We start from the raw sequence: 24,956 nt of genomic DNA on the forward strand, positions 1-24,956 counted from the left end.
CTGCCTGACCATGGATGGAGGAAGGCATTGATTACAGTGCCCCTGTCCCAGCCGAGCAAAAGAGGTGACACTTCTTGTTCTGTGCTGTGGTGAACAAATCCGCCTGGGGAGTCCCCCACCTCTGGAAAATGGCACTGATTACCTCTGTGTGGAGAGACACTCGTGGTGAGAGGAGAAGGACCTGCTGAGGCGATCTGCTAGCACGTTTCATTCCCCTGGAGGGTGCGTGGCATCTATGTGGATGGAATGCGTTACGCAGAAGTTCCATAGCCCAAGGGCTTCCTGACAGAGGATCTTGGAACGGGGCCTTCCTTGCTTATTGACATAGAACATTGCTGCTATATTTTCCGCCAACACTTGCACCGTCTTGCTCACAAGCTGTGGGAAGAACACCTCGCTTGCCAAGAGCATTGCCCTGAGTTCCTTCACATTTATGTGAAGGGGCAGCTCGTCTGCGGCTTTATGTAGCTATGCAGAAATCAGTATGTTCAACTTTACTTTCTGTTTCCATGTGCCTGTTTATTGTAGACTCATGAAAGGGACCTCCAAAGGTCATCTAGTCCAGCCCCTGCACTGAGGCAGGACCAAGTAAACCTAGAACGTAATTTATCAGTGTTTGTCTAACCTGTTCTTAAAAATCTCCAGTGATCAGGAAGCTGACTACGGCTTGTTCTACACCAGGGATCGGCAACCTGAGAAGTGGCGTGCCAAGTCTTCAGTAATTTAAGGTTTCCCGTGCCGAAATAAATGTTACATTTACAGGGGCCCCCGACAGAACCCCAGACTGGCAGCAGGCTGAACGGGGCTGGCAGCAGGGACTCTGGCTGGCAGGGGCTGGCAGACGGAACCCCAGACCGGCAGTGGGCTGAGCGGCTCAGTGCGCTGCCGGCCTGGGGTTCCGTCTGCCGGCCCCTGCCAGCCAGGGTCCCAGCTGCCGACCCCGCTCAGCCGCTGCTGGCCTGGGGTTCCATCCATCCAGGCCAGCAGCGGGATGAGCGGGGCCGGTGGCTGGGACCCCAGACCGGCAGCACAGGCGGCAGATGGAACCCCAGACCAGTAGTGATATGAGCTGCTCAGCCCGCTGCCGGTCTGGGGTTCCGTCCACTGGCCCCGCTCAGCCCGCTGCCCCCGCTCAGCCCCCTGCCGGCCCGGGGTTCCATCTATTAAGGCCAGCAGCGGGCTGAGAGGGGCCGGGACCCCAGCTGGCAAGGGGCCGGCAGCCAGAATCCTACACCGGCAGCTGGCTGAGCAGGGCTGGCGGATGGAACCCCAGACCAGCAGCGGGCTGAGTGGCTCAGCCAGCAGATCGTCTGGAGTTCCGGCCGCCAACTCCTGCCAGCCGGGGTCCTGGCCGTCAGCCCCACTCAGCCAGCTGCCAGCCTAGGATTCCGTTCACCCAGGCAGGCAGCGGGCTGAGCGGGGCCGGCGGCCGGGACCCCGGCTGGCAGCAGCGTGCCAGTAAAAATCAGCTCGTGTGCCGCCTTCGGCACGCGTGCTGTAGGTTGCCGACCCCTGTTCTACACCTTCAGTGGACATGGAGAACAATTGATCGCCATCCTCTTTATAACAGCACTTATTATATTTGAAGACTGTTATCAAGTCCCCCCCCACAGTCTTCTTTTCTGAAAACTAAACAAGCCCAGGTTTTTAACCTTTCCTCATAGGTCAGGTTTCCTAAATGTTTTATCATTTTTGTTGCTCTCATCTGGACTCTTTCCAATTTGGCCACATCTTTCTTAAAGAGTGGTATCCAGAACTGGACACAATACTTCAGCTTGGGCCTCGACAGTACATACGACACTCCTGTTAATACTCCCCAGAATATGTTGACTCATATTCAATTTGTGACCCTTTTAAGCAGAACTACTGCCTAGCCAGTTATTCCCCATTTTGTAGTTTTGCATTTGATTTTTTTCTTCCTAGGTGAGAAGTAATTTGCATTTATCTCTATTGAATTTCATCTTCTGATTTCAGACCAATTTGTCAGTGCCATACTGAGACAGCACCTGAGTAAATTTACTGTATTAGTAATTGTGTATTTAAAAAAAAGCCAACCCTGACACACCCACCATTAAAAGATTCCTCCTGTGTCCCACTATTTAATAGTGTCTCAAACTAAAAGGACATTTTCCCTGAAGTTTTCCCTTTTGTTTCAATTTTCCATATGCTTTTCCATTAGATTGCAGTAGATGAGTGACCATCCTTGCAAGTTTTACCATTTTTTCCTGCAGTTTTCTCCTGTCCCTTTTTATTGGGTGGGTTTTTTAGGTGGTGGGGGGGTTGTCTGTTTTCTTTTCCTTTAAGCATTTACAGGATTAGCTACGCAATATTATAAGATTAAATCATGCTAAATGTGATTTAATAGTTAATTGGTTACTTACTCGATTATAGAATGGATGCTGAGGTCCTGTCATGCCACTGTAGTAGCTGCTATGAGGTTGTGGAGATACAACTCCACCATTGAAAGGCCCATTGAAGGAGGATGAAGAGCAGATTGATGAAGGCTGACTAAACACTGATGATGCTCTGGCTGGTGCCTCAGGTAAGGGCATTGTGGGATATGATAATCCTCCAATATTCATTTGATCTCTTGCAGCACGAACATCTGAAACATTAAATATGTATACAAGATGAGGAAAGGAGAGGGACTCAATGAAGTTCTTAGTTTTAAGTTCCTTTTATTATTTGTCAATTCACTGGAGTTAAGTATGAAAAATAAATAAATAAATAAATAATGTGCACTTAGGGTAGTTCCAAAGGCTTTTGATTGCCATGTATGAGAAACCAGCTGAAGAAACAGGCAAGCCAATCAAGAAAACATCAGAATAACAAGATAATAAACAAATATTATCATGGTAATACCAGGATACAAAATATCTAGGAATGACAGAATATGTCGTGCTGGTGGGGGAGTGGCATTATATGTGAAGCATAGAGTCAAATAGAGTAAAAATCTTAAAATGAATCAAACTGTACTATAGAATCTCTATGAAGATTCTTGAACAACAGAAGTATAGCAGTAGGAATATACTACCGACTACCTGACCAGGATGATGACTGTGACTGTGAAATGCTGAGAAATTAGAGAGGCTACAAAAACTGAAAACCCAATAACGGGGGATTTCAACCATCCCCATATTGACTGGGTATATATAACCTCAGGACAGGATGCAAAGATAAAATTTCTAGACACCATTAATGAATGCTCCTTGGAGCAGCTGGTCCTGGAATCCACAAGGGGAGGGAAAATTCCTAATTTAGTTGTAAATGATGCACAGGATCTGGTTCAAGACGTGAATACAACTGAACCAGTGACAGCAACCATAGCATAATTAAACATAACAACCTGGTGGTGGTGGTGGGGGGGGGGGGATACCAAAAAATCCCAGCACAGTAGCATTTGACCTCAAAAAGGGGAACTACACTAAAATAAGAAGGCCAGTTAAGTGGAAATTATAAGGAGCTGTCAAAAGAGTGAAATGCCTACAAGCTGCATGGAAACTTTTAAAAAACACAATAGCGGCTCAAACTATATGTATACCCTAAATAAAAATAGCAAAAGAGCCAAACAATGCCACCCTGGCTAAACAGAGTAAAACGTGATTCGAGACAAAAAGATACCCTTTAAAAATTGGAAGTCAAATCCAAATGAGGAAAATAGAAAGGATCATAAACTCTGACAAGTCAAGTGTAAAAGCATAGTTAGGGAGGCCAAAAAAGAATTTGAAGAGCAACTAGCAAAACACACAAAAACTAACAACAATTTTTTTTTAAAAGGATATCAGAAGCAGGAAGCCTGACAAACAATCATTGAGGCCACTGGATGATTGAGGTGCTAAAGGAGCACTCAGCGAAGAAAAGGACACTGCAGAGAAACTAAATGAGTTCTCTGCATCAGTCTTCACTGCAGAGGATGAGAGGGAGATTCCCATACCTGAGCCATTCTTTTTAAGTGACAAATCTGAGGAACTGTCCCAGACTGAGGTGTTAATAGAGGTGGTTTTGGAACAAATTGATAAATTAAACAGTAATAAGTCACCAGTATCAAATGATATTCACTCAAGAGTTCTGAATTTCAGAACTACTAATTGTAGTTAAATAACCTATCACTTAAATCAGCCTCTGTATCTGATGATGGAGGGTAGCTAACACCTATTTTTAAAAAATGCGCCAGAGGCGATCTTGGTAATTACAGGCCAGTACTAACTTCAGTACCAGGCAAATTGGTTGAAACTATAGTAAAGAGCAGAATTATCACAGACTCATAGATGAACACAATATGTTGGGGAAGAATCAACATGACTTTTGTAAAGAGAAATCATGCCTCACCAATCTATTAGAATTCTTTGTGGGTGTCTACAATATGTGGGAAAGGGTGATCCAGTGGATATAGCATAACTGATTTTTCAGAAAGCCTTTCACAAGGTCCCTCACCAAAGACTCTTAAGCAAGCTAAGCAGTCATGGGATAAGAAGAAAGGTCCTCTGATGGATCAGTAATTGGTTAAAATATAGGAAACAAAGGTAGGAATAGTCAGTTTTCACAGAGAGAGGTAAATAGCAGAGTCATAAACTGATCTGGGAAAACAGGTAAACGCTGAGGGGGCAAAGTTTGCAGATGACACAAAATTAATCAAGATAATTAAGTCCAAAGCTGACTGCAAAGAATTACAAAGGCATTTCACAAAACCGGAAGACTGGGCAACAAAACGGCAGGTGAAATTCAGTGTTAATAAATGCAAAGTAATGAGCATTGGAAAACATAATGCCAACTATCCACACAAAATGATGGGGTCTAAATTAGCTGTTACCACTCAAGAAAAAGATCTTGGAATCATAGTGAATAGTTCTCTGAAAACATCTACTCAATGTACAGCGGCAGTCAAAAAAGCTATCAGAGTGTTAGGAACCATTAGGAAAGGGATAGATAATAAGACAGAGAATATCATAATGCCATTATATAAAGGCATGGTACGCCCACACATTGAATACTGTTTGCAATTTTGCTTGCCCCATCTCAAAAAAGATATTAGAATTGGAAAAAGTACAGAAAAGAGCAACAAAATTATTAGAGGTATGGAACGGTTTCCATACAAGGAAAGATTAAAAAGACTGGGACTGTTCAATTTAGAAAAGGGACAACTGGGGGGGGAAGGGGGAGATGACAGAAGTCCATAAAATCACAAATGGTGTGAAGAAAGTGAATAAGGAAGTCTTATTTACCCCTTCACAAAACACAGTAACCAGGGTGATCCAATGAAATTAATAGGCAACACGTTTAAAACAAACAAAAGGAAGTACTTCTTCTTACAATGGACAGTCACACTGTGGAACTCGTTGCTAGGGAATGCTGTAAAGGCCAAAAGTGTAACTGTGTTCAAAAAGAATTAGATACGTTTATGGTGGATAGGTGCATCAATGGATATTAGACAAGATGCTCATGGACACTACCCCGTGCTCTGGGTGTCCCTAAACTTCCGAATGCCAGAAAATGGGACTGGAGTATAAGGAATGGATCACTTGATAAATTGCCCTGTTCCATCCAGTCCCTCTGAAGCATCTGGAACCAGCCACTGTTGGAAGACAGGATACTGGGCTAGATGGACCATTGATCTGACCCAGTATGTTTCAGAACTTATCAGGTAGGAGCCCTGCCTAATCTTCTATCCCCAATATATTTTGAATACTCAGATACATCATTTGTTTTGCTCTCTGAGAAGGAAAGGAAGAGGTTTACCTATTTCCTGAAAAAACACTGTATTCTACATTCAAAGGCAATAAAGCCCAATACTCCTGATAATCAAACGCTAGAAAAAGTGGATTTCTATTGTTTTTCTCATCAGAAATGACAATGAAAAACCACAAAGGATTTCATTACCATTTTTGTAGGATTCCGAACAAGGGAAGGTTGCTGCCCCACTGCCATGGGGTAGGAAGCCTACTCTCCTGCCCACAGCCCTAGATTCTTCTTAACCAGTGTCCTGGCATGGATTCTTTATGTCAGCTATAACAGTCCAGGATAACTTAATACCAAAGCTCACCAGTACATTTTCCTTCAGACATATTAACAGTATCTACCGGTACATTTTAAAAACATGACTTTCCACCTTCTTCAGTCACAAGCAAAATGTGGCAATTATATGCTGTTGATCAGTGAACACATTCTTTTTCTGAGTAAATGAAGTTTAGTAGACTTTGGAAAAGGAGTAGAGCAGTGTTCCCCATCACCCCCCCTTACTCCTGTCTGCCCCCCCCCGCCATGGCTGGGAGTGGGGCCACGGCTCAGGATTGGGGGCAGGGGGAGATGCACAGCTTGGGGTAAGGGGGCCAAGGCTGGGGGTGGGTCTGGGTCCAAGAACAGAGCCACGGCCGGGGCTGAAGATGGAGCCGGAAGCGGCGACGGGACTGGGGCTAGGGTCTGGAGCCGAGGCTGGGGGTGGAAGCTGCGGTCGGGGGCCAAGGTTGGGGCTGTGAGTGGAGCCACAGCCGGGAGCCAGAGCCGTGGCAGAGCTGGAAGCGGAGCGGGGGTGGGTGGCACTCCTTCCCTGACCCCTATGGGGATGGTCCAGGCCCCCCGCACCCGTTCCGAATGTTCCTCTGCATCCCCATGGGAGGGGGGGCGCACCCCACAGTTTGGGGACCGCTGGAGTAGAGCAACTTTTCTAACACAAAGGGTATTGTACCCAACGCAAAATAACTATTTTGGACCTCATTATGATGGATAAATATGAATTAATCACTGGCCTGCAAGCTGATGGCCTTCTAAGAACCAGTAATCATGACCTGATTTCATCCAATATGGAGAAACAGAGGACAGTCCCAACCAGTAACATACATACTTGATGCTTCAAAACGGCCAGTTTCCCAAAGCTGAGGAATCTTATGAGAGAAATTGATTAAGAGTAAATATTTAGACAGAAAAATGTGAATAAAAGTTGGGAGTTCTTTAAGAAGGGTTCATCAGATGGCCAAAATACCACAATCACAAAAAAGGATAGCTGCCCATACTGATTCAGTTGTGAAGTGAAGGCAGCAATTAGAAATAAAACAAAAAACTAATATCTGACAAATAGAAAAACAGGAACAAAGATAGCAAACAATATAAATTAGAAGTTATGAAGGGTAGAAAATTGATACTGGAAACTGAAGACAGCTGGAAAAATCTAAGCTCCAGGTTCCCTCAAGTCTCCTAACCGCACCTGGATTTCTTCTCCTGGGGGTTGTGTTGCAGGGAGCTCCTTTGGCCCCCTTACCTCTGCTAAGGAGTTTGGGCTGTCTCCCTCCCTCCTTCCTTACATCCCTGGGGACATTTCTTGTCCTCCTGACTCAGGCTTTGTTGTCTAGGGGTCTTTTGTGTTTCCTTTTTGGGGTTCCTTCCCTGTCTCCCCCTGGTTTTCCTTTTCCTAACATGGGATTCCTCCCACCACCTCACTTCCCAGTGGGGAAGGGACTCCAGTTGGTGCCCAAGACAAGTAGATAAGGCAGCCACTCCATTACCCCACCCTGTTTCTACCAAAATCTCCCCAGGACCTCCAGGGGCACCTGGGCTATAGGGCAATGCTGCTCATCCCCATGGACACACTGTATGTCCACAGTTGCTCCTGGAGTCATCCAGTGAGGCTTCACCAGCTCCCTCCGGACCAGAGAGCAAACTGAGGCTGTATCCACAAGGCCCTTCTGGGGTTTCCTCCCCACCATCACTGAAATGGTAGACAGTTTTTGCCCCTTTTTCTTCCCTCCAGCCCTGACCGAGCCACAATCTATGTATGGACAGTCCCATTTCTTGTGTCCGGATCACCTACATTGGCAGCAAATAAGGGGCCGAGCCCCAGCTGGAACTCCTCAGGGTTCTTCCTTCTTCCTGTCCATGCCCCTTCCTGCTGTGGATTTTCTAGCCATCCTCCCCAGCTCTGGACCCTTATATGGTCACCAGTCTTTCCTGGGAAAGTCTGCCTCTGCATACTCCTCTGTTAGTTTCACAGCAGCATCCACTGTGCCCGGTGGATGTCGCCTGACCCACACTCGTATGGTCTCGGGGAGGCCCTGAAAGAACTGCTCTAATACCAGAGCATCCATTATTTCCGCTACCGTTTGGGTATCTGGTCTCAACCAGTGGGTGACCCAGTCCATCAACTTTTGGGCAAAGGCCCAGGGCCATAAACCTCCTGTCCCCCTTGCTGATCTGAACTTTTGGTGGTACTTCTCAGTAGGCAACCCCACCCAATCCAGGATGGCTGCCCTCACCGTCTCATATTTTCTGACCTGTTCTTCATTCAGGGCTATAGAGGCTACTTGGGCTTCTCCCGACAGATAGGGAGCCAACCGCAGGGACCAGGTTGCTCTATCCCATCCAGCACCCATGGCTACCCTCTGAAAAGTGCCAAGGAATGCATCTGGGTAATCTGCAGGGCCCATTTTACATAGTCCAAGGCTCAGTGTTCAGGCACCATCCCCCATCGGGGACTTATCACCTTCTGTAGGAGCTGCTGCTGGACATTGGCTTGTTCCCCTATGAAATCTTGCAGGCTTCTCTGCTGCTTTGCCTGCAAGGCAAGCAAAGCCTCTCTCTCCAGGTGGCGGGATTTTTGAAAACCTTGTAGGGCCTTCTGCATCTCCTCGTGTTGTTTTACCAGCCATTGCAGGGTCTCCTCCATTGCCCAGGCTGCCAAACCCTTGCGTTGGCTCAGGTCCCGGACAACCCCCACGTGTAACAGGGTCACCTTGGTCCTGCCTCTGTCTCAGTCCACAAATAATGCGGAGACCCTTTTGCTGGTTCAACACCCTGTGCAGTTTATTTACATTTGCATCCCACCACTTTCACAGCATACTTAAGACCTTTCCCAAGCAGAGAGAGAGTAATCTCTCTCTCCCCCTTACTGCTTGCTTCCCCCCTGTGCTCTTCTTTCCTGTGCCTATTTGTGGGCTCTTGGCTAATGGCTTAATTGGCCTTTTTGCCCTGCCCCACCCACAAATTAGAGGCACAGCCCCTTGCATAGTCAGCTCCAATCTGCTTTGACTGTTTGGGGCTGCTCTGAAGAGTGCTGACTCGGGCCTTTTTACCTAGCACTCTATCACAATTAAAAACAAAAGAGACCCCAGAAATAGCATAAGGCCTATTACAAGATGGAGACAGTAAAACTGTTAATACTGATACAGAAAAGGTAGATATGTTCAATAAATATAATATTTTTGTTCTGTATTTGGAAAGAAGCAGGATGATGTGCTTGTATCACATGAGAATAATGAAGTACCTTCCAGACCATTAGTAACTAACGAGGATGTTAAACATCTACTAGGGATAAACTTTTAGCAGGCCTGGATAGCTTTCACCCAAGCGTCTTAAAAGAGTTGACTGAGGAGATCTCTGGCCCAATTAATACTAATTTTCAATAAATCTTGGAATACCAGGGAAATTCCAGAAAACTGGAAGAGAGCTATTGTTGTGCCAATATTCAAAAAAGAGCAACCAAGAGGGCCCATAACTACAGGTTGGTTAGCCTGACATCAATCCTAGGCAATATAATGGAAAAGCTGATATGGAATATATGCTTTAGTCAAACACAAGTTACTGGTCTCAATGCTGAGATCACTGGGTGAAATCTAATGGCGTATGACCGTCAGACTTGATGAGCTAATAATCCCTCTGGACACAAATGCTACAAACCTACTAACTCAGAGGTAGTGAGTGTTCCAAGCAGTAACAACATCTATAATGAAGAAAATAATACAATTTTCCATTTTCATTTTATCTGAAAACATACTCACCTGCAATGATTTCTCGTAGCTTTGGATCTAAGTTTACAGTACACGGCAAAAAGATTTTTACATCACGTGCTATAAGAACTGGTGTCCGTGAAGATAAAAATACTTCAAAATTCCGTATGTCCCCATCAATTTCAAGCAGAGGTTCAACATCTTTAGTTGTTGGAATATTCTTTGAAATTCTAAAGAAAATAAACATCAGACAGTTAGGTAAACTTCAAATAAGTCAAATTTATCAGAAAGTAATATTTCCATTTCAAATGCTAGCCCCGGAACATACTATCCCATCCATGACACCAAACCCTTTGGGGCACAGAACTATCATACAGAAGTTAGGGTATGTCTGCATTTTCTGCAGACACTTTGACTTGGCATTACTTTTTAAGAAAAATCCAGTGTTTCTGCAGAAAAGAGATTCATCTGACCTATATAAGCTAGTTCCACACTTCAGATAGTTCTCCACGGTGACATGACAAGCACTACATGTGGAATGCAACAACCTACATATGGATAATGTCATAACACCTAAAATAGGATGGGGAAATTATCTGGAAACATTAAGCTTAAACATCCATTCTAATCTTGGTAACCAACTGAGAAGTTTTACGATTAAGGGTTCTCTCTCCATCCTTAATTCACACCGTCTCTAAAAAAAAACAGCACGGTCTATAGTGGGTATAGTCTATACCCACTATGCATGACACAGCTAGCTAACTGGTGGCTCTGCCCAACAACATACTAATAGTCTCTTGTGTTTCACATACACTGGTATATGTCTGAAGGGAAAATATTCAATATTTAAATTAAAGTATTTTTTAATTTCTTATTAAGTCATTTTAACTATGTCCAATGAGTTTCAGGTTATATCGTTAGCTGAAAGATCTCTTTTATTTTTATGATTCACTTTAGAATCTTGTACCAAAGTTTTATTCCACAGACAACTTTTACAGCTGATTATACTTGAAAAGGGTTTATTACAGAAATGCTGTCAGAATCTTAACCATAGTAACACCACTAATATTGGAATATATACATGCATAATAAGAAAGGCAAAAATTTAAAACACATTTTAATACAACATACTATTTATTTTTTCAGTGAACTGCAATGGACATAATACATTTTTAAAAATACTTTAAAATGAGTATAATAAAGCTTCTAAAATGTTTGTATTTATATTAAGGCCCCAATCCTGAAAAGCCTTACTCGGGTGCTTAACTTTACACTAAGCACTTTAGTTTTGCTGCTTAACTGTGAGAATTCTATTGACTCCAGCAGGACCACTCACTGTGCATAAAGTTCAGCATGTATGTATTTATGTATTTCACTCAATTTAATAACATATCTAGAAACGACATATTATAGCTGTTGTAATAATGCTCACTATGTAATATGGTAAAATCCTGTTAAACAGAAAGATCTGATCGTATTCCTGTATGATGTCTCTCTATATAAAAGTTAACTCTTGTAACAGTTGTTTCGTATCTGATATTTACAGGCAAGGATTTGCTAACTTGTTAAAACTTCCTGAATAAATAAGTAAAAAGTTCAGCATGTGTGTACGTCTTTGCAAGATCATGACCTCAGTAGATAAATCACAGTGTTAAGTTTTTAGGAGTGATGTAGACTCAATGAACTGAACTGCAATATTGGAAATTTCACTGGACAAGCCAGGTACAACCACTCACTTCTCAATCAGGTTCAAGAAAAAAAAAAATAATGGTTGAGGTGACTGTTAGCTACAGAGACTGTGTGCTAGAAAAAGGAGGAAAAAATTAGAAGGTCAGAGGCAGTATCAAAATAAAGCTAGGGTTTACGCTCATGCTTTAATCTCCACAGAGGCATCTGACAACAAATATAAAGTATAAACTCTCTAATAAAATAAAAATTATTTAGCTCCTCAATGCACGGAGCTTCTATTTAATCTTACATGCCATTTCCACTCAAACTAAATTTAAAAGACTGGTTAGATGCATCTAATCAAATATATTCAGAAACATAAAAAACAAAAGTGACCTCTTTTAAAGAAGCACAAAAATATAATAAACTAATGGGACATTTTAACATATTGTGACAACTGACAAAACATAAAATGGTCAGAGATTAAACAGTTAAAAAGTGGCCTATCCATTTCAATACTTTTTAAAATTACAAAACAAAAATGCCAAAAGAAAAGGCGATAGAGATTTAAATAAAAAACACAGCTGACAAGTCACATGAAACGAATTAGATGAATTTTAATGCCAGCTCTGCTTAAGCCTGAATGTGAACAGTGTTCTGAATACGATGAACAATGCTACTGTTCAGAAGCCAATAGCCCACTGCTGGGCTACAGATTGAAGTCTCTCTTCTAACCTTCTGAGCTCAATACATTAAACTATTCTGTTGAAAGGAATATTTATGTAAATGATAATCTTTTGGCAAAGGGCCACAAAAATCATATGCGCCTGTATTTCTCAGATAAAAAATTAAAAAGGTTAGCATACAAAGCACTTTAAAAGTGACTTATACTTAAAATATAAGTGAATAGATTCAAAATCCAAGCACTATGACCAAGCCTACATTATTCTTGTTTAGCAGCTGGATTTTCTCAGAAAGCAAATTAATTTTTTTACAATCAAAGGTATCAAAGAGTTAATGAAAACTTTCAACCCTGCAGAATATTAACTGTTTCAATGGCTTACAACTTGTTTCTAAGAGATGCTGAGCACCCTGATACTCTCACTGAAATCAGTGGGAATTGTGGATACTGAGCTCCTCTCAGGAATATAATAATAGTAATGTAAGGATTTATTTGTTTTTTCTCATTATATGCCCTTTTTTATGAGAGGTTAAATGATTTTTTTTAAATTAACAAATTACTGATTTTAAAGCTAGCTAAAGAAATATGTCAGGAGTGTTAGATTATTTTTTGCTCTTTCCTCATTTAAAAGTGATCTATAGCTAAAACCCAATAGTTCCAGCCCTTAAATCAGTGGCCCCCAAACTGTGTGTGTGTGGGGGAGGGCATGGAGGAATGTTCCAGGGGGCTCATATCAGGGCCCAAGCCAGCTCCCATGGGGGGCAGGGCGGGAGTGCCACCTAGCCCTGCTCTGCTCCAGCCCCACTCCGCCCTCGCTCTGCTCTTATTCCATCTCCTCCCCCAGGCCAGCTCCACCTCTAGCCCCAGGCTCCTCCCCCATCCCCAGTTCAGCTTCCAGCTTGCCTTCAGCCCAAGCTCCTCTGCTGAGCCAACTGTGCAGTAATGGAGGGAGGGCGCGTACAGATTCCATTCCTGGTAAGGGGGAGCGCGACAGGAAAAGTTTGGGCACCACTGCCTTAAATTGACAGTCAGCTGGGCAATTCTAATATTTTTTAAATGTTATCTTAAAAACAGTTGCTGTAAGTACAAAGTAGCTATTTTTCATATTTAGAAATTATATAATATGTCCCCTATTATAAACATGTGATGTACAGTAATTATTACTGTGAATGTCACCCTGTCCTCTATCAGCAAACTCTGTTAGACTTGCTCCAGTGTTTTTTAGTTTGTGATCATCTTACCCTTTAGTGGCTGGCCTTAAAAAAATGGCCTAAAATTTATGACAGCCAGAGGAAAGTCTCACAAGAATCCTACAAACATTTATTTTGATTATGGGTTCTAAACACGTTGAATAAATGGTTCTGAATAGCTCAGAAGATAGTGATCTGAATTACATGACAGGCGAATATTAAATATGCTGATCATTAAAAAAAAAACTTAATCTGGTAGTAGTAGTATTTATTACAGTGCCACAGGCGTACACGATGCTTTTCAGAATAAAGGACACTGAACGGGGTAATCACAGTAATAGAGGGAGGCCAAGAAAAATGCAAAAACACGTAGTGCATGGTGAGGCCAAGATGAACACTATTTAGAGAAGCAAGTGGATGCTGTAGAAAATACAGCCCCCTAACACTCTCCCTTCCTCTCAAAAAAACATGTAGGAACAACTGGAGTTCCTAGGACTTCCAGTAGCTTTCTTCAAAAGATGAATACTCACTGAAAAACTGTGTGATGCTCAATACAATGCATATAACATTGACTCCAATGCCTCAAGTGAGGGAGCATCCCTGGCCTACAGTTGTTTGTTTTCACAATTATGGGGACCTAGCAAGTAGTTCTAGAAGAAAAGCCAGGAAGCACTTTATAATCAAAATGAAGCAATGTCTATTCAGGGATTTTCTACCAAATTGCAATAAAAGAGAGCAGAGCTGAACAGCACAAGCCAATTCCCAACGGATTGTGGGGCATGATACAGGATGACCCTACTACGTTTAAAACTGTTTTGGGAAAATTCAGTTACAGTGCGCGCTATTAAACCCCAGCATTTTCAGCTCAGAATATCTGCAGTAACTGAAGTATTTTCCTATACATAGAATAGGAAATATCACAGTCCATAATGACTACTGAGTAGCAAATCTCAGGGTGAAATCCTGGTTCTATTAAAGTCAATGGCAAAATTCCCACCGACTTTAATTGTTACAGGATTTCTCCCTCTGACCTTAATAGTGCTTGCTGTAAATTCTACACAGTCCAAAAACCTAAAGTTTGGCAGTAAGCTACAGTGCAACTAGTGCACAACTTGGGAAGTCAATCAGAAGAATCCTGGCATATGAGCAAAAAATAAAAACAAACAAACATTTATTTACACACACTACATTTGGGACCAGAAAAACACATGATCTGAAGAACATCTAAGATAACAGAGTTCTGAATATAAGTGAGCTGTTTCAGAAGATAATTTGTGAAAGGGACAGGATTTACAGGAGTGACCTTTTAAATACAGCAATATGTTTAACAGATGTGGTAAGGTTGGGCAAGTTTGACTCAGCATTAGCTTGTCTATATCAGAAAAAAAACCTTATAAGTTTTCTGTGATTGTTTGTTTTGGTTGCTTAGGGTTTAATACTCTATGTGAGGTATCTAAAATGGAAACAAAGCACAACAGATTAAAACAGCACAATAGATTGTGCAAATAAAGGAAAAACAGCTAGCCACAAAAGTCAATTTCACTTGAATTCTCTAGCTAAAAATGGAAATCAGTAATATGGAACATGAGATGAGGGTGTGTGCAATCTTATTAACAATTACATATCTGAAAAACAATGAAAAATGAGAGCAAAATAGTATAATAAATGTATGCTTATTAATACTAGCAGTCAAACAAGCAGTCAGCTGAATTAGCTAATTAGATTTTTTTTAATGATTTGATGAGAGCAAAAGGATTTACTAACAAAAGAATCAAAGAGTCCTGTCAATCAAAGAATCTTGCCTGCATATTTATACCTGCCTCTGGAAATTTCCACTACATGCATCTGACGAAGTGAGTATTCACCCACGAAAGCTTATGCTCCAATACATCTGTTAGCCTATAAGGTGCCACAGGACTCTTTGTCACTTTTTACAGATCCAGACTAACACGGCTACCCCTCTGATACTTAACAAAAGAATGTACATTTAAACAATATCAGAGTTGCAATAGTGGGTTTTTTAAAAAATCTGCATTTCCATAAAAAGCTGGGCTTGCAATATCTAGACACAACAGGACAATTTCTTAGGGTTCTCCATTGCTCTTTGCTGCCCAGAAGAGAGGCAAGAAAATGGGAGTTTAATAGCAGCAGGGGCGCTGATGGTGGGCAAAGGGCAGAGCAGTGGCTTCACAGTAAACCCTCACCTCAAACGCTGAGGTAGCTCATTTGGGTTAACACCATACAGTTGGGGTTCCATGTGTCCTTAAGATCAGGGATAAGAAGCAATCATTCTACACAGCTTAAAGCAGAAGCTATTGCTGTCTCCAGCCACAAACACTTCCTGAGGAAATTAGATTTAAGGCAAAGGCATTGTTGAAGCAAGCCAGTAACAGTATCATTTTTGAAGGAGCCATGCTGCTGCCAAAGAACTACATGGATGGGCTGGCCAGAGAGCAACACTGAAGGGTGGGCCTTATACTCATACACACAAAGTTGAAACTTGCCTTCTCTATGGATTCGCTATGTCTGCAGGCCATATTCCCTGCCCACTTCCAAAAGGCAGCATGCAGCAGAAATGCCAGGATGTGAATCTTGGCATTTCTGAATCTTGTTTCACCTTCCCACATGTTTCACAGCAGAAAGTTACTATTTGGGCCACAGTTATTTTCTTTAAGGGCTCTATTAGAAGAAGTAGAAGTCACAAGATGACACAGTAAACCAACAGGATGTCAGCCTTAACTGTGGTGTCTTGATTTTATTATCTTTTTCTTAATGTATTTTTGGCTGCAACATTTTTAAGCTCAAGAAAGGAATTTTTTTTTTTGGTGGCTACTATAAAGAAACCATTTTAAAAAGCATCTAGTGTTTAGAAATGGACAGTCAAAAAAGGGAAGGTTACTTTATCGTAACTGCAGTTCTTTGAGAAGTGCCCTATGGGTATTCACTGTGGGTGTGCATGTGCTCCATATTCCTGAGACAGCAGTATCCGTTGGTCCGCACCTGTGCCCTGCACTCCTTGTGCTCTGAACCAAGTTATAGGGGGTGGCACAGACCAACCACCTCCCCAGTTCCTTCTCTACTGTGAATCAAGTGAGGAGCCGAGCAGAGGAGAAAGAGGGTAGGTCATGAATACCCACAGAGACCATGCTTCTCAAAAGAACTCCAGTTAGAGTAAGGTAAGTAACCTTCCTTTTTTCTTTGAGTGCTGGTCCCTAGGGGTATTCCCTGTGGGTGACTCCCAAGCAGTGCTCATTGAAGAGGAGGGTACGAGGCAGCCTTCTGCATCAAATATCACAGAATCGCTGATCCAAAGGAAGCATTCTTGACAGAAGCTTGAACCAGGGCATATGCTTAGTAATAGTGTGACTGGAATCCCGAGCTCCTGCCCTATGGATCACTGAGAGGCAAATTCCTGGTAGAGAAGCCACTAAGGCAGCTTGCACTGGCTGAATGAGCTCTGACGGTCTGAGGAGGAGGGGATGCCCTAAGTTCATAACAAAGGAGGATGCAGCTGGAAAACCATTTAGGGAGTCTTTGGGAAGAGAGACTGTTTCCCCGTTCACCCTCTTGGCGATGGAGACAAATAATCAGAGACTTTCAAAAGGGCTTTGTCCTGTGCAAAGAGAAGGCAAGAACCGTGTGTACATCTAGGGAGTACAGCTTCCTGTCCTCCCATTTATCATGAGGCTTTGGGTAAAAGTTGGGATGGGGAACAGTTTGGTTCAAGTGAAATTCAGAAGGTGCTTTTGTGATGAACTTGGGATGCAATCTCAAGCATACTTATCCCTGTGAAACACCATGTAGGGAGGGCCACCTTAAAGGCCCTGAGCTCACCCACTCTCCTAAAAGCAGTGACTGTTGGTAGGAAGGCCACTTTCATAGATGGGTATAGGAGGGAGCAAAAGGCTAAGAGCTTGAATGGCAGGTTCATAAGTGCCAACCGGTTTTAATACAGGAAGGAATATCCTGATAAAGACTTTTAGAAATGTCAAGGTTGTGAGATGGATGAAAATCGAACCATCAAAGGCATTAATAGCTGCAAAATGTACATACAGTGAACTGACAGATAGGTTCAATGTTTTCAAGGAGAAAAGGTTGTTCAGGGTAAGAGGGATACCAGACTCCTCAGGAGGTAAGTGACACTACTGACAGCAAAAATAGAATTGCTTGCACTTGGCAGTATCGTTTCCTGCTATTATTAAGGCTGGATTGGACCTCTTCTGACATGATCTCTCTACGTTCATTGTCCATCCAAACCCCAGGCCACAAGATGGAGGGATGCTGGGTTGGGATGGTTGGCCCTGCCTCCACTGTGAGACTAGGTATGGAAAGATTCGTAAGCATATGTCTGGGTGAGATGTCATCTATAGGACAGTGGTGAACCAGAACTGTCTTGACCACCACAGTCCTATCAGGATTACTGTTACCTTGTCCTGCCTGATCATTCTAAGGATGTGAAGTAATAGGGGAATGATATTCACCAACATGTCCAACCACTATACCAGCCCCTCTGGAATTGTACCCCTGGACAGCTCGAGAGCAATAGGTTATGAACTTCTTCTTTCCTTGGGTTGCAACGAGGTCCCGGAATGGGAATCCCCATTGCTGGAAAATATACTGCACCGAAGAGAAAGTTACTCACCTTGCAGTAACTGAGGTTCTTTGAGATGTGTCCCCCTGTGGGTGCTCCACTCCAGGTGACAGTGCGTCCTGGCACCGTTGATTGGAGCTCTTTGGTAGCAGTGCCTGGTCGGAACGCATGCGCTCAGCTGCTGTCTCATGGCATCGTTAGGGTCTGCCTGAGCGCGTGTCCTGCACCCCCCTCAGTTCCTTCTCTACCGTAGAGTTGTCTGATTAGTACTCCAAAGAAAAGGGAGGAGGGTGGGTAGTGGAGCACCCACAGGGACACACATCTCGAAGAATCTCAGTTACTGCAAGGTGAGGCCAATACATTCGGTGGTGGAGTCAGTGTTATGCAGAAACTGTGTCTGCTGGGTTTGTAGTTGGAGTTGAGCCAGCCCTGAAGGTATCTCATGTGCAGCCTGGTGTATTTGACCACGAAGGTGGTGGCTGCCATGTGACCAAGAAGCTGTAGGCAGGTCCATGCCTGTATGCTGGGGCGAACAGAGATCGTGCTTATGAGATGTGTAATAGTGAGGAATCTGTTGTGTGGACGCGAGGCTCTGGTTCGAATTGAGTCCAGGTGAGCTCTTATGAACTGTATCTGCTGTGTAGGTATCAGGGTGGATTTTTGGAATTTTATTTGCAAGCCTAGGCTGTGGAAAAGAGATGGTAAAGTTCGTCACTTTTAACATCTCGTCGTAAGAGCTGGCTTTGATAAAGCAGTCGTCTAAGTAGGGGAAAAGTATAATCCCGTGTTTGTGGAGGTGGGCTACAACTACAGCTAGGGTCTTGGAGAATACTACCAAATGGAAGTACCCTGTATTGAAAGTGGTCATGTCCAAGTGTGAATCGCAGGAAGCGTTTGTGTGCTGGATGAATGAATATATGGAAATAGGCGTCTTGTAGGTCAAGGGCTGTGAACCAGTCCCCCTTGTTCCAGCGCAGGTATTATTGTGCCCAATGTGACCATCTTGAATTTTTGTACATGTACAAACTTGTTCAGTCGGCGTAGGTCTAATATGGGTCTCCACCCCCCGCCTTTCTTTTGGGTCAGAAAGTAGCGGGAGTAGAACCCTTTTCCCTGATGTTGCATCGGTACATGTTCCACTGCACCCAGGTGGAGAAGATGAGCTACCTCCACACGGAGAAGGTGCTCTTGAGAGGTGTCCCTCAAGAGGGCCGGGGAAGGGAAAAGCGTGGGCGGGGAACATAGGAAAGGGATGGAGTAACCTGACTGAACTATTTCCAGGACCCAGCGGTCCTGCATGATCTGTTGCCAGATATGGTGGAAAGCCTGGAGGCAGCAGCGGCGGAGTCAAGGGGTGGTTGCGCAGATCCCCAACCAGCACTTCAAAATTGTTGTTTATTACCCAATGGGTGGGAAGTAGTTGGTTGCACCTGGAATTGCCTAGGAGGTCTGTTGCAGTTTCTCCCAGTGTCATATGGTTTGGACTGGGGTCGGTGATACTGTTGTGTACAGGGCCTCTGATAATGTTGGTATCGTTGTCTCCTAGAGATGGATGGGTATATGCCCAATGTGCGCAAAGTGGCTCTAGAGTCTTTCATAGTGTGAAGGACTTCATCGGGTTTTTTTGGAAGAGTTTCTCCTTGTCAAAGGGAAGGTCCTCCACTTTGGTCTGCAAATCCTTGGGGATACTGGATGCAGACAGCCAGGAAGACCAGAGCTTCACCACTGCAGTGGCAGTGGTGCGGGCTGCTGTATCTGCCATGTCCATGGACACTTGTAGTGCCATCCTAGAAACCAATTGACCTTCGACGAGGACTGACTTGAAGTCCACTCTCCTGTCCTCCGGTATATGGGAGGTAAAATCAAAGAGCTTGTCGTAGTTGTCATAGTCATAGCTTGCGAGGAGGACGGAATAGTTTGCAATTCTAAATTGTAGAGTAGAAGAGGTATAAACCTTGCGGCCCAGGAGGTCAAGGCGTTTGAGGTCCTTGTCCTGCGGAGTTGGTCGGTAGCGTGGCTGCTTTGTTCTCTGCGTCACTGCATCCAGCACAAGAGAATTGGGTTGTGGGTGGGAAAATAAGAAATCAACATCCTTCGCGGGCACGTAGTATTTATGTTCAGCTTTCTTGCATGTTGGTGGGATGGAGGCAGGGGTCTGCCAGAGAGAATCAGCTGGTTCTAAGAGGGCTTCGTTTATGGGTAGTGCGATCTTTGAGGGTGCAGAGGGTTGGAGGATTTTCAGGAGTCTATGTTTTGTCTCCTGGACTTCCTCCAAAGAGATGTCCTGGCTGACTGCCACTCTCTTGAAAAGTTCCTGGTACTGCTTAAAGTCGTGCACATAGCTAGCTAACTGTTTCTATTTTTCTCTACTTATTTCCTAGAGTAACCAGGGAAGAGATGAGCACTGCCCCGAGTCCCATCTTCAGCCGAGGACGGTTGAGAAGGAACTGGGGGGGGGAGGGGGTATGGGACACGCGCACTCAGGCAGACCCTAACGACGCCGCGAGACAGCAGCTGAGCACATGCATCCCGACCAGGCACTGCTACCAAAGATCTCTGATCAACGGCGCCGGGACGCACCGTCACCTGGAGTGGAGCACCCACAGGGACAGCACTCGAAGAAGAAGAAAGGAGCTCCCACTCATGATCCTTCTGAAAATGCCTTCTGAGGCTATTTGGCAGAGACTTCATTAATCTCAGAAGATGCACTGCTGAGAGAGTAATCTGAAGTTGGATACACCAGTTACAGAGCTTGATTGCTTACTGGCAGAATGGGGTGGACCTTGGTCCCTCTTATTTGTTTATGTAATAAACTGTAGTCACATTGTCTAACCTGATCTGGACATATGTGGACAGGATGAAGGGTAGGAACATCTTGCATGCTTCATACACTGCCCACAGCTTGAGAAGATTGATATGTAGTTTGGACTCTTGCACAGTCCTGAGCTGCACTGATTATTCAGATGCACTCCCACTCCCAACTTGGAGGCATCTGTAATGGGTGTCTTTGTGGGCAGTACAGGAACGAAGAGAACCCCTAATGCAGACATTGCCCTTGGTTTCCCACCAAGTGACTGGCATCCGGATGCTCTGAGGAAGCGAGACTCGGTTGTCCAGGGAGTCCCAGCTCAGAGTGCAGACCATCCACAACCATGCCTGGAGGCACCACAGGTGAAGCCTTGGCAAGGGGAGTCACAGATAAGTGCATAAGGCTGTATGGGCTAGCAGGACAAAGTAGGACTTAACTGTCATCTGAGGACTGAGTAAAAGCTGGGTGATGAGGTCTGTCATCACAGGGAATATGTCCTGAGGTAAGCAAGCCTTGGTCGCAATCAAGTTCAGATTTGCCTCCATAAATACTATAATTTGTATGCGAATTAAAGTGGACTTTTTCTGGGTTTACCTAAGAAGTTTAAAAGTTCAAGTAAGAAGGTAAACTCCTGCCTGCATTTCCTGATACGACCATCTGGTGAGCAGCCAATTGTCTAGGTAGGGAAATGCTGGGCTCCCTTGTCAGCATAGGTACACTGCTACCATGGACCATACCTTAGTAGGAGGCTGAAAGGAAGGCTCTGTATTGAAATGCTCTAGGAGCATCGTAAAGTGCAGGAATCTCCTGTGTGCAGGGTAAATGTCCCCGATAATGTCACGGCAAACCTGGTGGCTGAACTTTGTGACTTTGTCCACACCCACGACAATTTCACATTTGGGGACAATATATACCTTCAAGTCAGCGTCACTGCTATGGGTACCCGCATGGCCCCACAGTATGCCAACATCTTTATGGCTGACTTAGAACAACGCTTCCTTAACTCTCGTCTCCTAACGCCTCTGCTCTACTTGCGCTACATCAGTGGTTCCCAAACTGGGGTTCGTGAACCCCTGGGGGTTCACAAAATGTTACAGGGGGTTCTCGGGAAAAAATTCCCTAATGGCGGACAGAGCTGTCCTTAGGGACCCCGGGCAGCACGGGACCAGCAGCCCGGAGCCCCTGGACTTCCAAGAGCTAAGCAGATCAAAGCAAGCATATCTATCACACTGAGGAGATTTAAACTTCAAGAACCCTTATAAGAAATGGAAACGGAGGTGGATAGTTTTTGCTGTTTTTAAAATTAAATAGGCAGCTAATCTTGTTTTTAAAATTATTATGAAGAACAAGTTTAAGCTTTGTTGTAACGTGCGTTGTTTGCCTGGACTGCTCAAGACCTGAATGCTTGTGTAGGAAGAACTCTTTGAGTTGGCTTCTTAAATCCCTTCATGCTGTTTCACGTCTGATACTCCTTGATGAAACATGGGAGCCTTGTCTTATAACAGGCTTATTCAAAGTGATACAAGCTATGAAAGTGAGATCTTGGAAGAGTGTTGCCCTTTTCATAAATGTAATAAAAATACTGTAATGATAAATAGTAATTAATAATAAATAGTGTGTAATAAGCATGTCATAAAAACAAATTTTATATTTCCAAGATCACTGCTTTTATAATTTATACTCAGGTAAAGGAGAAAATCCCCGGAAATATTCATTTTTAGGAGAGGGTTCATGAGACTTGACATTTTAGTGAAAGGGGTTCACAGGTGGTTAAAGTTTGGGAACCACTGCGCTACATTGATGACATCTTCATCATCTGGACCGATGGAAAAGAAGCCCTTGAGGAATTCCACCATGATTTCAACAATTTCCATCCCACCATCAACCTCAGTCTGGACCAATCCATACAAGCGGTCCATTTCCTGGACACTACTGTGCTAATAAGCGATGGTCACATAAACACCACCCTATACCGGAAACCTACTGACTGCTATACTTACCTACATGCCTCCAGCTTCCATCCAGGATACACCACACGATCCATTGCCTACAGCCAAGCTCTAAGATACAACCGCATTTGCTCCAATCCCTCAGACAAACACCTACAAGATGTCTATCAAGCATTCTTAAAACTACAATACCCACCTGCTGAAGTGAAAAAACAGATTGACAGAGCCAGAAGAGTACCCAGAAGCCACCCACTACAGGACAGGCCCAACAAAGAAAATAACAGAATGCCTCTAGCCGTCACCTTCAGCTCCCAACTAAAACCTCTCCAGCGCATCATCAAAGATCTACAACCTATCCTGAAAGACGATCCCTCACTCTCACAGATCTTGGGAGATAGACCAGTCCTCGCTTACAGACAGCCCCGCAACCTGAAGCAAATACTCACCAGCAACCACACACAACACAACAAAAACACTAACCCAGGAACCTATCCTTGCAACAAAGCCCGATGCCAACTCTGTCCATATATCTATTCAAGTGACACCATCATAGGACCTAATCACATCAGCCACGCCATTAGGGGCTCGTTCACCTGCACATCTACCAATGTGATATATGCCATCATGTGCCAGCAATGCCCCAATACATTGGCCAAACCAGACAGTCTCTACACAAAAGAATAAATGGACACAAATCTGACATCAGGAATCATAACATTAAAAAACCAGTAGAACACTTCAACCTCTCTGGTCACTCAGTTACAGACTTAAAGGTGGCAATTTTGCCACAGAAAAGCTTCAAAAACAGACTGCTGAACTAGAATTAATTTGCAAATAGATACCATTAACTCGGGCTTGAATAGAGACTGGGAGTGGCTGGGTCATTACACAAATTGAATCTATTTCCCCATGTTAAGTACCCTCACACCTTTTTGTCAACTGTCTGGAATGGGCCATCTTGATTATCACTACAAACGTTTTTTTTCTCCTGTTGATAATAGCTCATCTTAATTAATTAGCCTCTTGGAGTTTGTATGGCAACTTCCACCTTTTCATGTTCTCTGTATGTATATATATATTTTCTTACTATATGTTCCCTTCTATGCATCTAATGAAGTGGGCTGTAGCCCATGAAAGCTTATGCTCAAATAAATTTGTTAGTCTCTAAGGTGCCACAAGTACTCCTGTTCTTTTTATATGAAAATAGGCATTCTTCAAATCAAGAGCCACAAGTCAGTCGCCTTTGTTCAGGGATGGGATTATTGGGGCCATGGTAGTCATTCTGAATCTTGAACGGCAAATGACTACTTTTAGCTGCCTAAGGTTCAGGATGGGGCTCTAGCTCCCCTTTCATTTGGGGGACAAGGAATTATTTGGAGTAAAAGCCCTTCGTCCTGTGGAGAGAGTTTACAGGCTGTATAGTCCTGACCTGGATTAGAGAGTCCATCTCCTGTCTAATAACCCTCTTGTGAGATGTTTTTTTGAACAAGGTCTGAGGGGGTGGGACGTTAGAGAATGTGCAGAGAGGAACTGTATCATTTAGCCTGTTGAGACTATGTCTAAGATCCTCTTATAGCAACATATCACATTGGAAGGAAACAAACCAAGTGGCCACCAAAGGAGGTGGTGGTTGTGACGGGTTGGATTACAGAAACCCCCTGGGAGCTGCCACCGGATGTGCCAAAACTACCTCTGCTCCTGTTTTCCCTGCCAGCTCAGGACTCCAGCAGCCTGTCTTGCTGAGCCAGACACTCCCGTCTGCTCCAACAAAGACCCAGGGTCTGAATTACTTGCCCCAAAGCTGCAGGTTTACCTGAAAACAGCTAGCAGAAGTGTGCTTGTCTTTAACACTCAGATGCCAAACTCCCAATGGGGTCTAAACCCAAATAAATCCGTTTTACCCTGTATAAAGCTTATGCAGGGTAAACTCATAAATTGTTCGCCCTCTATAACACTGATAGAGAGATATGCACAGTTGTTTGCTCCCCCAGGTATTAATACATACTCTGAGTAAATTAATAAGTAAAAAGTGATTTTATTAAATACAGAAAGTAGGATTTAAGTGGTTCCAAGTAGTAACAGACAAAACAAAGTAAGTTACCAAGCAAAATAAAATAAAATGCGCAAATCTATGTCTAATCAAACTGAATACAGATAATCTCACCCTCAGAGAGCTTCAGTAAGTTTTTTCCTCAGACTGGACACCTTCCAGGCCTGAGCACAATTCTTTCCCCTGGTACAGCTCTTGTTCCAGCTCAGGTGGTAGCTAGGGGATTCTTCATGATGGCTCCTCTCCCTCTTTGTTCTCTTCCACCCCTTTATATATCTTTTGCATAAGGTGGGAATCCTTTTGT

At 43.7% G+C, this 24,956-nt stretch overlaps 1 protein-coding gene across 3 annotated transcripts in view; it reads right to left on the reverse strand.

Moving 5' to 3' along the window:
- Positions 1 to 24,956, reverse strand: part of KIDINS220 (kinase D interacting substrate 220) — a 163,485-nt gene that overhangs the window by 42,963 nt on the left and 95,566 nt on the right. For all 3 annotated transcript variants that reach the window (XM_026655303.2, XM_026655297.2, XM_026655292.2), the window contains exons 23-24: positions 9,765 to 9,943; positions 2,382 to 2,605 (exon numbers count right to left, since the gene is read on the reverse strand). In XM_026655303.2, the coding sequence (XP_026511088.1) occupies positions 2,382 to 2,605; positions 9,765 to 9,943 (403 nt within the window). The remainder of the gene's footprint in view (positions 1 to 2,381; positions 2,606 to 9,764; positions 9,944 to 24,956) is intronic.

Source organism: Terrapene carolina, unplaced genomic scaffold (genome assembly GCF_002925995.2).
Source record: "Terrapene carolina triunguis isolate 2854851 unplaced genomic scaffold, T_m_triunguis-2.0 Scaffold42, whole genome shotgun sequence".
Lineage (NCBI taxonomy): Eukaryota > Metazoa > Chordata > Testudines > Emydidae > Terrapene > Terrapene triunguis.